General features: G+C 40.6%; 1 protein-coding gene across 1 annotated transcript in view; it reads right to left on the bottom strand.

Moving 5' to 3' along the window:
- The window catches only part of NNT (nicotinamide nucleotide transhydrogenase), a 63,006-nt gene that overhangs the window by 13,243 nt on the left and 35,426 nt on the right, over nt 1-14,337 (bottom strand). The window contains exons 16-19 of the mRNA XM_034773300.1: nt 11,804-11,964; nt 10,460-10,639; nt 6,212-6,371; nt 4,801-4,882 (exon numbers count right to left, since the gene is read on the bottom strand). Of these exons, the coding sequence (XP_034629191.1) occupies nt 4,801-4,882; nt 6,212-6,371; nt 10,460-10,639; nt 11,804-11,964 (583 nt within the window). The remainder of the gene's footprint in view (nt 1-4,800; nt 4,883-6,211; nt 6,372-10,459; nt 10,640-11,803; nt 11,965-14,337) is intronic.

Raw genomic sequence — 14,337 nt, 5'->3', positions numbered from 1 at the left:
AGGCCTGATTGGAAAAGATTTTAAACTGTCCATTTTTACAAAATAGAGCTTTTGGTCAAGAAAACACTTCCAATTTTTCTTCTAGGAAACTAAGACCTTCCCTGGGGCATGGGTCACTTGCCAGGATTTTCTGGTTATATCTCACCTAATCAATTCCTGGACATTGCAAGGGCCTCAGGCATTGATGCAACTTGGTCCCTCTTATTCCTTTCCCTGTGCACGTAACAGTATTACAGACCACATGAGACCACACTGTCGTCTAATTTCTGTTGTTGGGTTTGGTGTGCGGGCTCTGGTTGGTGTTTGTGGCCAGTGATATACAGGAGATCAGAGTAGATGATCTGGGGTCCCTTCTGATCTTAAACGCTATGACTCTTTAAGGCAAGATTCATGTAATTTGAAAGAATAATGTAAGAATTCGAACTAATTAGTTTTATTTACTTAAATGTAAAGAAAAGTTAAAGATGGCATCCATCCATATGTTCTAGAAACCCTTGGCATAATTAGAATGCAAGACCTAGTATCCTACATGCAGCAATACAATTTGACTACATCCCAACACCCGTAACCTAGGTAAATTTAAAAACTCAAGTCCACCTACCTTACAATTTCTCCCATTTTCAAATGCCTAGGAAAGAAGATAGGAGCTTTGCCTTGTGTCCCAAGATCATGAGACACTAGCACATAAGTCCTTCCAATATATTAACCTAAAAAAATTAGTCAAGACCAGCCATCTAGTGATTGAAGTTTGAGAAAAATATTCAGACAGTAATGTAGATTTTCTCTCACAACTGCATATTCCACTGACTATGGCAGCTAAAAAGTAAAGAACCCACATGCTTAGTCAATAGATTTAAAATTAAGTCTGTGCGCTTTCTTCGAATACTTCAGCACTTGCATGCAACTTCCTTAACCTACTGGAATTGGTTACTATTGCACCTTGTGCAGAAATTTTAAATACACACATTCTACAAGAATGGCTATAAAGTCACACAACTGATATCATGGCCAAAACATAATGAATCTAGAATGCCTGTGGACAATGTTCAATATGCTATGTATTTAAGCATTTCTTTATATTAAACACACCATAATAATATATCATTTAAGAGATTAAATTCATACCCTACCTTAATCTGAATTAAATTCAGTGTAGGCAAGCCCTCAACATCCATCCATAGAATTTTAAAGTGGACTAGCTATTCCTGATTAACTCTCTATGCGGATGCTTTTGCTGTAGATTAAGGGTGCCTTATTTTGAATTAGTTTAATGCACTTCAGAAGTGCATTAAGATCATTCGGAATCAAGCCCTTACATGCATTGTAATGAACCATTCGAGATATATGGTAAATGGAGAGTCTTCAATGACAGCTCTGTAGTACTACAAAGGCAGTAACAGAGAATAAAACTGCTTGAAGACCAAGTGTCTTCCCTTGGCTCCTAATGGATTCTGGGAACTTTCTAGTCTATGACACTTTTTGTAGCTCTACCAGTCAATAACAAGAAAGGAAAAGCCAGCAGGAAGGTTGAGTAACATGCAGTTTTCTTACATGATTCTACTAATACATTTAATACGTGATCTGCTGCAAGATCATTTCAAGTCAGTGGTGATGTTAGCAATGCATTTTAATGACTAAAGCAGACTTAAATTTGCAAACCCTCGTGTATTTCTGAATTTAAGACCTGGTCATAAAATGCTATACATCATGTTATATAATCTATGCTCTTCACTGAGCATGTTATGGCTACAGGCAAAGTTAAGGAAACAGTGTCTCTGAATCAATCATGAGCCGTGAAGAAAAAAAAGACCATATGACAAATGCAATTTTTCTTGGCACAGCATGGGCATAACAAACTGATGACAATCGTATGTCCATGCTGGCACGCTTCCAAGGCGAATGTGTGTGTGTGTCACTGCATCTGGATGCTGAGCGTGCTTGGGTCCTGAGGCACTTCAGACCTACTGAAACCAGAGGGACAGCAGCTGCACTCAATGAACACTGTGGGAGCTCCACAAAGTGATGAAAGGCCTAAATGACCACAAACTGTAAATACAGATTTATTTCATTAAAATACTAGGTAACCACTGCAGCAATCTCTTCCTGAAATTGACTCATTTTAAATATAATCCAGTTACTTCACAAAGCTTCGGTCATATTTTTCCCATACAAAGCTGACATGCAAGGTGAAATCAATAATACTTTATATCATTATGAAAAAAGGAAGCTAGCCCTCACAGAAGCTATAAAAGGAAAAATCAAAGAAAGAACAGGACACTCATCATATCACCCCAAATGAGGTTTTTTTGTTACATGCCTAATGGGCCTTCAGGATCTTTAACACAATTTGGCAATGAAACCAGCTTCCACTAATGGTGAGAAAATAAGGGATGAAAAGAATTGCCATGGGAAAGAAAGACATCAGGGGCCTCATTCAGCTTTCCTACATGTAGATTAAACTGCTACACAGAAGTATATTATTTTGGGTGATTGCTAATGAACAATTTTACTAACTGGTATTCTTATCCATCAAATTATGTACTACAAACACTGCCGGGTACTATCAATATTGTTTCTATGAATGTGGAAGATACTGGAGAAGAAAACACACATTAATTGCTAGAACGTTGACTCCAAAGCAACGTCACTATGTATTTAAAATAAACACACAGAAATTCGAGAATGAGTTTGGCTAACCAGCATCTGTCAGAGTATCTTTTTTTTATATGACAACTGAGACTTGACTAATTTTTAAGATATTAAATTACCATAATTAAAAAATAGCTTCCAAAACAAATTGTGATGGAGAGATGACAGGTATTGAAAGCACTGGAAAGCTAAGTCTTGTGAGGAAGGAAGAATGAAAGGACTGAAGTTTCCATGTTTGTTAGCTTCATTGTGAATTGCTTCCCCTTTTTGTAACACTCTATTGGGGTAAATTCTGTGGAATTTAACATTTGTTTTGAGTTCCAACAGCATTTACCTGTAGAGCTAGAGGAATTGATGTAAATATGGAAGTGAAAATATAGTCCAACTTGCAATGGCAACTACAGGATAAAAACCTGGCCTCCAAAGTCTTATGACTGGAGCTACAATGGCAACAAACGCCCATCTCTTCAGAAAGTAGCTAGTGTGGGCTGGGCAGGAACGTTCTAAACAAATCAGAAGCTAGATGCATTTACACCCAAGGGCATGGGGTGTAAAAGACTCAATGATGCAGCTCTGTCGTTTGGGAGAGTCCAGTGGTGAGCTGCAAAGGGACTAGAGGGCTCAGGCAGAGCTCTCAGCATATCCTTTGCAAGTTAGTCTCTGCCACAGACAACAGAAAGAAGACCTTACGAGGACTTTTAGGAACATGCCAGATCAGAGAGCTAATCTTAACAGAGGGGACAGCCTGATCCTTCCCTCCTCAGGACTAGAAGTCCTTGAGAAGGAAACCTTTTGCCACAGTTTAGAGCAGGCTCTACCACTTCACTGTTAAACACAGACTAAGGGGCTCCTGAGAGATCGCCAACCGTTCTTGCTGCTCTGTATGCCTCTCCTACCCCATTACAAGAGTCTCCCAAGGGCCCCAGTGTCTGCAAGCCTGCCAGCACTTGTGCAATTAAAAATGAATTTGCCACCAAGTACTCGGCATTCTTAGCTAACTCATAACATGTTGGGGGGGGGGGAGGTTGGAGAGGAAAAAAAGTGGGATGACATTTAGTGGGTGTGTGAGAAAAAGTTGAAATGTAGAATTCTTTAATGCTGTTAGCCTGTGTGAGTGTGAGAGAGGGAGAGATTTATCCAATATTTTAAATGCAGATTTTTTTTACCCCCTTTTTAGTGTAAATAAAGCCACTCAGGGTGGGCTGCCCACCTTTTGTGTGTTTACTGGCTACTAGTGTGTGTTTTATTTGCTCCTCAGATTGTAAGCACTGATTCCATTAGTATAAATCAGTTAAAAATGAAATCCAGAGTAAGTTTCCTGAGGGAAATAAAGCCTGTATTCATGGTGTGAAGACTGCTGCCTCAGGTACCTTAACATCCTTCCATCTGGTATTGGATTGATTTTTCCTGGCATTCCCTTCCCCTTCTCACTCCCTTCCCCGCCCTCCCCTCCCAAGTTCCAGGAGTGCCACGTCCTCTCCTACTTTAAACCTCCCCAGAAGACAGTGACAGTGCAACAGGCATGAGACTTGATTTCCCGGGAAGGAAGCAAAAGTTAGGAAACAGGAATGATTTGAACAGGATCCTGTACTATATTTCAGTGAAGCAGCTGTTCCTGAACAGAAGTCTCCTCTATACGTTGTGTCTTTAGAAAACCAAATGACTGTACTTTGAGAGATACTTCCAAGGGAAGGGGAATATTTAAAAAAAAAAGGAGAGAGAGATTCAACTTTCCAAAGATTTCATGAGCACTTACACTGAGCAACAGCAGTAAAAGGTTAGAGTGTTGTAGCCATTGCTTGTAAGGATGGAGCCCAGCATGACAGACCAAACAAAGTAGTACTAAGCTTAAAAAGATTAAAAATTAACTGCTGAAATAAATGAATGCAACTCCACTGAAGTCAATAAATGGCACCAATACCTGTGTGATTAAACAGTATCATGAAATTATTAGACTGTTTGATACTCTGTGGTAGGTTGATAAGAGTAGAACATTCCTCCAGTTAGCTTGTTCTCAGATATCAGCACAAACATAATTGGTGACAGCAAAAGGCAGACTTCTAGGGCATTTTCATACAATGAAAAATCCTTTGTTATGTCTCCCTCTACAAACACACACATACACACACCCCACCACACAATGGTACTTACCTGACATGTTTGCCTTGTTCTTTCAGCATCTTCACCAGATCAGCTATGGGGTACTGAGCTTTCGCTGCACACAGACCATAACCTGAAAGAAACATTCCCATACTTAAACAATTGTTTCTCCAGTTCAAAGTAGGAAAAGTTGCTTCATTTCCTTTACGTGTACACCAGAAGCTCTAACCATAAAAAAGCTGAACTCAAATATCACGATAACTCATGAGAGTTTCAGCACAACCTAATTTTTTCTTCTTCTTTTTTGCTCTCCAGACTGAACTACAGTTGTGATATCAATACATCCGTTTGGACAACTAAACTTCAACTTTACAGAAACATACATCCTGTTGTGTTGTACTGGAACAGGCGGTTTCACACAAACATAGCCAAAATCTGGTGCAGAAGCTACTGTCATACCTTCAAACTTGAATATCTACAATGCAAATCCAGGTGGGATACAGCCTTTAGGGATATATAATTATTTTACTTTCATTAACTTTGTACAGAAATAATGCATGGGAGGAACATGCATCACCCTTAAAACCCTCAAGAGCATAAATTGTAAGCAGCATTCTTCCAGTAATATAGTGCCGGAAGTAACAACGATAGCAATAAATGCCAAACACCAAAACAATACATCTGTGTGCCTGTTTGAAGCAAAGGTAACTCTTATGAAACAGCGTATTTGCCTAAATTGGCATACATAAAAGGATACTAAGAGTGCTGGTGGAGTTTTATACATTAATAGTAAGATGCTGTCCTATGCAGCCATTGGCATCATGTGGTTTAATGAAAACAAATCTTGAAATATAACTAATGACCAACTTCTCTTTAAAAGGATACTCTACTACGGAAGTATACAAAACCTACATTTTTTTGGCCAAGAGAGAGGTTTTATAAAACCCTATGAGAAGTGTTTTCAAGATTTTTATTATCTCAGTGGTTGGATTTAGATATTTATCAGCTGTCCAAAAAATAGAACATTGAGCTAGTGGAGAAGAACCACAAAAATCTTCCAGTTCTAATAATCCAAGGTAGAGAAATTTTATTACTGCCACTAGCTGTATTATGATCATGCCTAAAAGCCCCAACAAAGATTATAACTCTGTTGTGCTAGGTGTTGGCTGTACAGACAGACAGACAGAGTAAGAGACAGCTCCAGACCTTAAGAGTTTACGAACTAAATAAACTAGATAAACGGTAAGAAGAGACACCAAGACACATAAAACTGAAGTGACTTGCCCAAGGAGGCTACACAGTTGGTTAGTGGCTAAGTTGGGAACAGAACTAAAGACTACGGACTCCAAATTTAGTACCTTAACCTCTAAACCACATGTCCCCTCTTAGGTTATAAATCTTCATGATTCACAATCATATGTCCCTTTAGTATCTTACAATATCCACTGTCACTGCCTCTTACCTGGAGTAATGATAATACTATTGGCCTCCCTTATCATTTCAACTGCATTGTCCAAGTTGACTTCTGTGTGAGTACCAGTAATTTCCATAGGTTTCCCACCAGCTGTTGAAGTGGTACCATATCCACCAAGTATGACATTGGCAAGAGAACGATTCATGGCCTGAAAAACAAGGTGTTTTTGTCCAGCTGATCACTAAATCCAAGGATAACAGAAAAATAGTTTTACAAAGCAAACTTTCTTCTGTATCGTGTTTTTTTGAAAATACTCTTCTGGTTTTTTTTAAGACATTTTTTTACCCCAAATTAAAACATTTCAACCAAAAAAAATGGACATTTCAACAATAAAAGGGATCTGGGGGTAGGAATGATGAAATTTCTGCAAAAGATGTTCCTTGTTGTTGACCAGTTCTTCTTGTAACCATAGAATCTCTAAACCATAGTATGACCATTAAATGGCCCTTATAGGTAGCTTTATAAGCTGCCACCACTGCTTCAAGCTGAAAAATAAAATAGAACAAAGCAAAATACACAAGCCAACCTAACCAAATGCTAACTCATACAACGCGTTAGGGAACTGAAGAGGACCGAAACCAGACACTGGTGGACCACCAAAAAGGGTTCTAAAAGCTGAAAAAGCTACTCCTCCTGAGAATTCAGTTCCATGGACTGACAACAAGAACACTCTAGCTGACACTAACTACTATGATGCATGCTCTTTCTAATAGCTAGGGTCCCAAAATATTCAGGTACTACCAGGAAATAGGCAAAATTTGTTGTAATTACAGTCTGACAAACTTTAAAGGGGAATAAAAGGGAAATAACTTTGCTCTTAGGTTTAAGAGTGTGCATGCCATACCAGGTTATAGCCCAGAGCAAATCTTTTAATAAGAACGGATGTTAATCTGCACACATGCAAATGAGAGGAAAACCCACAAGGAAGTGTACAGTGCCAAATTAAGTGTTTAAACAAAATCAGCTACAGCCTTAGAAGATGTGCCACTCTGGAGAATTCAAACACCTGTCAAAAGAACAAAGAAAGAGAAACAAGGATGTTACAAGTGGAAGGCCTTTGTTCACAAGTGATGTGGTAGCAGCATTTCAGATATCTTGAGGACAGATGTTGGGCCTGACCCAAAGCCCACTGGAGTTAATGGCAGTCCTTCCCTTGACTTAAATGTGCATTGGATCAGACCCATTCTGAGACCTACAATTAGTACACAATTTTGGATATATGCTATGAAGCTTTAATACCTCCCCTATTTCAAGGGGAGAAGAGAAAAATAGAATTTATTGGCAATTGCACTGTAGTGGCTAATTACCAGATAATGTGGTCTGGAAAGAGGAGAATGCTCCCAACAAAACTCAATTGCCTTAAAGACACTGGGGCTGATACTGCAAGATATAGAGCAACCTCCAATCTTGTTAAAGCTTGTGGGGGGTGGGGGGGGCTGGAGGAGAGAAAGCAGCAGCTCCCTAAAGATACACAGGCCAACTCCAAAAACTTGTACTTTACTTGGAAGGTCTTTACAAGGGAAGTTAAAAGGAAGGAGATACCTCATTGTGCAGGAAGACCACGAAATCAGAAAAGGAGACAGTGCCCCAAGATATTACCAGAATAGTTAAGTCTTCTTACTGTCTAAACTTCACTGTGCATTCCACAGACAGGCAATTTGCATGGTGCTTAAATATTAGTTAATGGTTAAACAGCCTGTCCATCTATATGTGTAAACCAAAAGCAAAGGGGAAGGGAGTTCTCCTAACAAAGCAAAAACTTTATACGAAAATAGGCCTGTGTTAAGGTTGTAAATAAAAAGAAACCAATTCAAGTAACAATAGGGTTACCATACGTCCGGATTTTCCCAGACAGGTCTGGCTTTTTGGGCCTCAAATCCCCGTCTGAGAGGAAATCCCAAAAAGCCGGACATGTCTGGGAAAATAGGGAGGGAGGGAGGGAGGGGCCGGCAGTGCTCGGCCGGGGGCAGCGGTGCTCGGCCGGGGGCCGGCGCCCCAGGGCTCGAGCCGAGCCGGGCGGGAGACGCCGAGGCCAGAGCCTCTTGGCCTGGGCCGGCCGGCCACCAGAGGGAGCCACTGGGCCGCGCCCCGCCCCAGCTTACTTGCTGCCTCTCTGTTTCAGGCTTCCCGCAAATCAAATGTTCGCGGGAAGCAGGGGAGGGGGAGGAGCAGGGGGCGGAGCGTTCAGGAGAGGGGGCAGAGTTGGGGCGGGGACGTTGGGGAAGGGGTGGGGAAGGGGTAGGGGTGGAGCCAAGGCCCTGTGGAGTGTCCTTTTTTTTAAATTAAATTATGGTAACCCTAAGTAACAAGAAGTCTCTAACAGCAAGGTGTTTTTCTTTTTTGGTTTGGAGGTTAAAACTTTGTCCTTAACTCACCCTGTTCAAGGCACAACAGGGTAAGTCAGTCAGATTCATCTATGAATGTCTTATAAAATCTTTAAGAGATTTGGAATGTTTCTTGGGATTAAGTTAGTTTTAATCACAAAAAAGTTATTAAAAATCCAGCAGAATGAACCTTCCAACCATTAAGACATTTCCACAAACACCTCCTCATCTGCAACAGATAAGTTTCAATAAATATATTGTTTTGGATGGAAGTCACATTGAGAAGAATGTTGTTTCACTGGCACAGTTTGAGTCATGTTTGCATTATTAGAGTTTATATCATCTTAAATCTGACTTTCCCTACCAGGTCATGGGAGTGACGTTTCTTTTTCACGATAGAGCTGCTGAAGAATAAAAGCTGTTCAGTCCCATGGATTATAGTAATGCATTTAAAGCTACATTTTGGAAAGCAGTTCATAACATGGAACAAAGTCCCTTACTTAGGGGAGGGTAGAAAATTGACACCTGCTGAAAAATATCACCACATTATTGTGTTTATTGCACTTCAGTAACTCAGTGCAGTTATGCTGATTGACTGTTATCTATACTGGGTTAAAACAGCACAAGAGAGTTACTGAGCATCATCTTAAAAGCTAAACTCTCCAAAGTTTGCAAATATAACATGATTGCCCCTACTCTCCAAACTTGCCCATGTACAGACCTAATCAGGCCATGCATACCATACCTTTTTATTTAATCTTTCTTGAGCAACAATTGAAACAAAAGTTTACATTAAATTATACAGGACATTTTGCACGATACCAGCTCTAGTTTACCAGGAACAGAGTAATGGAAGACAGTCGTAGTTGGTAACAGGGAAATATCAGGAGGGGAACAGATGGCAACATTGATATGAAAGAAGGCAAGAGTGGGAGGAGAAACGGAAGGTCTGAAAATTATATAATGGGAACAGACAGAAATGGCAGTTGTTGCTCAGTAAGGGCACAGTTTTCTGCTCTCTATCCCGCTTAGAAAACGAGAGGGAGAGGGAGGAAGAGAAAAAAAGATTAGTGTGGAAGCATTCCAGGAGCACAGTCCATTACTAATACTAAAATATGATTACACATGACGGGATAAACTTAAACTCATAACATTATTCCAGATTTGTCAATAACAGACTAATGTGCATCTGCTGCCACCCAGTGGAGATTCAAATTCATCGAACTCTGAACAAACCATCTAACATTACTTAGGACTGTAGATTACTAACTCAAATGGTAAGTAAAGCCATCGTCAGATTGAACCACACACATTACAGGCTTTATAAAGGTTCATAGCCGAGTTCACTCATGACAATAGGTTTTCCTGTGAACACAGACAGACAAGTCTAAGCCTAATTTATACTGCTAATGGATAAAGATTACAAAGATGTTCAAGTCTGAGGAGTCAGCCTACTTGGGTATTCATGGCATGATTCTTAGCCCACTGAAGTCAATGGATTTTGTATCAGATTCCAAGGCTCCAGTTCTGCAAAGCATTTAAGAGCATGCTTAACTTTGAATTGAGCACTGAGTCAATGGGAATTAAAAACAGAGTGTTCACTACTTTGCTGCCTAGGGAAGGGTTGTTGAATTGGGACTTTATAAAGGGGAAATGTTTCAGAATTGCAGAAAAGTCAGGCATGTTTAATCTCGGAACTGCTGCTTCTACTTTCACAAAAGGTTCAGTCTGTCCAACCCAACAATTTGAATTAAGACCATAAAGAAATTTACCAGTCTCTAAACAACATTAACTGGTCATAGCAGTTTTGCCTCACATCCCTTCCCTGCCCAGTGCAGATTCTGAGCATGGCTCCCCAGTTATTTTGCAATACAATTTCAAGTATGAACACAAATTTCTATTCAATTCTTACCACACACATGATGTAAGAGAGGATGGCACCAGAGGAACCAATGAGAGCACCAACAATGGTCAGCAAGTTGTTGTTGAGCAGGAAGCCTTCAGCACACAGAGCCCATCCAGAATAACTGTTCAGTACAGTAATAACTACAGGCATGTCAGCACCTCCTATAGCCGCTGTTAAAGTGACACCCTGAAGATGAAAAAATATATACATTTCACCATAATCTTACAAATTGTAAGCAACACAGAGATATTGTATTTAATAGTGCAAATATTTACTAAAAAGCATTAAATCAGATTCCAAAATGATTTGATCCACACACTAAAGTATGTTCTATGTAAAAGAGATTAATAAGAGATTAACCTATAGGATTTCTGATCATTTCTGCCTTCAAAGATTAGACAGAAAAAACACATTACACAGCTTCATAAATAAGGTCTTTTGTTAACACTGGCCTTGATTAAAAATAAGTGATTATATCCCTAAAAGCAGCAGGTTTATAATTCAAAGAGAAACTGTGCTGCTGATGTACCAAGGTGAAGAAATATGATCATTAAGAAAAAAAAAAAAGACTTGTAGAAGATCTATAAATATGTTGTGGCGTCATTAAACAGGTCTCTCTTGATCTACTTCATTTTATCCTATTTGTGAATAGTTCCATTAATTCATGATACTTGAGTTAAAAAGGTGAATTGCAATTCTACTGTATTTTATTTTTAAAGTGAACTAAAAAGGTATTTGTATGGTGCTGAATGCCCAAAATAGCAGAGGCAAGAAGGATAATTCAGCACAGTAAACTAGCTTTTTCCTTACCAAGGCCCAGATTCAGCAAAACTAAACATATGCGTAAGTACTTTACTGAATCAAGGCCCAATTTCAGATCCTTTAAAGTCTCACGTCAACTCCCATTCCACTCTAGTACCATCGTTTTTACCAGAGCATCACAGCAGAGTTGTCTAATATACGTGGTAGGAAGTAACTTATGATATAGCATACTTCAGCAAAAAGGTGATATTTTAAAGGGATATAAAAATTACACACCTTGCAAAGCTAGATACTAAACCAGTCCTTACCAGAGTTCTTACAGATTAGCTTCATCTGCCCACAGGGGTTCATGATACAGTAGCTCTGGTTTATGGCATGATAACCACTGTATCACAATATATTGATGGGACAATTTTAGTATCTGGGGAAAAAAACAACTGACAATTCTGTACATGCTGATTCCCCCCAGACTCCCTTGCTATGTGGGCATTCAGCATATATTGCAGCAAAACAGATATTGCAACAAAACAAAGTCTATATGTCTGTAATTGCTGTTCACTTTGAGTATTGTGCAACTCCCTGACTTACCATAATAGCAGAGAGTGCCGACACTGAACCTAAACAGGTAAGTCCTGTAGTGTAACTAGGATCAATCATATATGGAATCATTCCACCAACGCTGGCGGCCAGCAAACTTGCATTCAGTAAGTGCCGTCCTGGCAGAAGGAGCGGTGCAGAGTTCAGGACACCTGGAATCAAACATAGGATCACATTTAAAACTTAAAATGCATGAGTGACATCTGACTCCCCCTGTTTCCCTAAGAGAGTAAAGGAAAATAAAACACCCAAAACCAAAATGAAATTCAAAGTTAAGGCAGAAACTGGCAGATATGGCAGTTTCCTAGACAAACCTTATTGAACTAAGTTTCAGTATCTTAGGAGCTCATTGTATTAAAAATGCAAGTGTGTATCGTGGGATTGTGTGTAATGTCTCTAGGGAGGAGACATAGCTAATGAATATCCAGGGCAGTATTATGAGCTTTAGAGAACTCGTTGAAACAATGTGCTAGACAGATAAAGTTAAGTAGGACTCCTAGGAACATCAAATCTATTCTTGCTTGAGACTTTGGGGGGGGGGGGGGGGCGGCCCTCAGAGATGAGTATTTTGACTTTAACAGGAGGAAGGAACAAATATATCCTTTCTCCCAAGTGCCTTATGATGTTTATTAATTTCTAAAGTTCTCCAGTCACCACAGAATATTCCAAGGTAAATCTGACCTGAATTTCTCATGATAAAAACAAGTGGGTTGGGCTCGGTTGGAAGGGGGGGGGGCGGGGGAGAAAGAGAGAGAGAGAGAGAGAGAATGAATGTGAAGGTAGAGAGGAACATGCATTACATAAACAGTTCTAGCTCTGAGGTGAAGACTTACTTGTGCTATCCATAGCAGGACCAGAAGTACCACATAATGCCAATCCCCATTTAGGTACGGATTCTACATTCGTATATATTTCATCAGAAAGTAACAAAAAAGGGCTCTGTGACAGGGTGTACCAGACCTACTGAAGGCTTTGCGGTCCTCCACACACCAGGAAAGGAGCAGTGAAGGTGGGTCCTTCACACCTAGAAAGGCTACAGGGAAGCAGCCAATCAGAACCCAAGAGTCTCAGTTAAAAGGACCTGCAGTTCCTGAGCAGGTCAGTTACTGGCTGAGACCAAAGGAGCAAGGAAGGGTGCTTGTTGCTGATTATTGAAGCTTGAGAACAAAAGAAAGGTTCTGGTGGTACTTGCATTCAGTGAGGAGAAAGAGGATTTGAGAACTTCAGCCCGGAGGTCAGGGTGCAGAGAAAGGAGCTACAGGGGGAAAGGACCAGGCAATAGCAGCAGCAAACTGAACGAATCAGTCCGTGGCTGCAGTGTGTAGGGGTCCCTGGGCTGGGACCTGGAGGAGTGGGCCGGTTCCCCCACCAGCCACTAGCAAAGTGGCCTCAGCCCTGAGAAGGGGACAAGATTCAGTTGAGCCCCCCCAAGTGAAGAGCAGGACTTAAAGGGACCCAGCGGTGAAGACCCTGGTGAGGGTAGACCACCAGTTCCAGTGGGACTCTTTACCTCTAGCCCAAGAAAGGGGCTAGATTTAAAGGGTCCCAAGACAGTGTTGAAGACCCCAATAGCGCAGACGGTGTGTTGAACTTCAGTTACCCCAGAAGGGGTTCATTCATCAAGTTTGACTGTGTGACTTGGCCAGAGGGCTGAGACTCTGGAGACCCATCCAGCAAGGGCAACAACCCACAGGGGGTGCCAGAACCAAGAAAAATTGCAGCACCTCATCCAGCAAACAGGAGGCACTCAGGAGGTGAGTGTTTCCTGTCACAGGCCAAAGCCTGTTTATTCGGAAGGAGGACCATTCTCAGGGGGAAGGCAAGAAATGGGCAGTCTTCCAGTGCTAGGAACAAAGAAGAGTACTCTGGTATCTGTGGCTCAGTCATGGAAACAAGAATGTCCCAACAATGGTACTACAGAGGTGAAAAGGGAGAGGTGGGAGAGGATTGGGGCAGGCATCTTGGGATTTGAGCTCATGAGGTAGCGAGAAAAAGCAGCACACATTGAGTGGCTGCTCAGGGTAGCCGGGTACTTCGCTTGTGATCTCCACTCACAAGCTGCCTTCTCCTAAAGCTCTCTACCAGAGAAATTGCTAGGGCAAACCACCTTGTTTGTATATTCTATTTCCACCTTCTCTGTGAGGCCTTGTTTATACAGAGAAATTTTAGCTAAAAATTCCCAATGGTGCTACTACAAGCTATACCAGGGTTAGCACAGGTGGGAATTTTTAGCTAGAGTGCCCTACTATGGACAGGTCTTAGATTTCTTGTACCTATGCACTAAAGTGTTCACTCAATCACTTCCACAGCAATCAACTTATGTCAAATAAAGGATTAGTACTTCAGGTAGAAAATAATCATCAGGTGTTGGTGAATCTTTAAAGATTCTATGTTTCATAGGAATGTTTATAAATGTAAAAAGAAGAGACAGATTTCATGTGGTATGTAAGCAGAAATGCATCTAAATAAGATAACTTTAATGAATTTGACTGTATAAAGTAGGGTCATGTAACATTTGCAACAGA

The sequence above is a fragment of the Trachemys scripta genome, chromosome 6 (genome assembly GCF_013100865.1).
Source record: "Trachemys scripta elegans isolate TJP31775 chromosome 6, CAS_Tse_1.0, whole genome shotgun sequence".
Classification (NCBI taxonomy): domain Eukaryota; kingdom Metazoa; phylum Chordata; order Testudines; family Emydidae; genus Trachemys; species Trachemys scripta.
The sequence above is the reverse complement of the archived record's forward strand: the minus strand, read 5'-3'. Positions and strand labels throughout refer to the sequence as shown.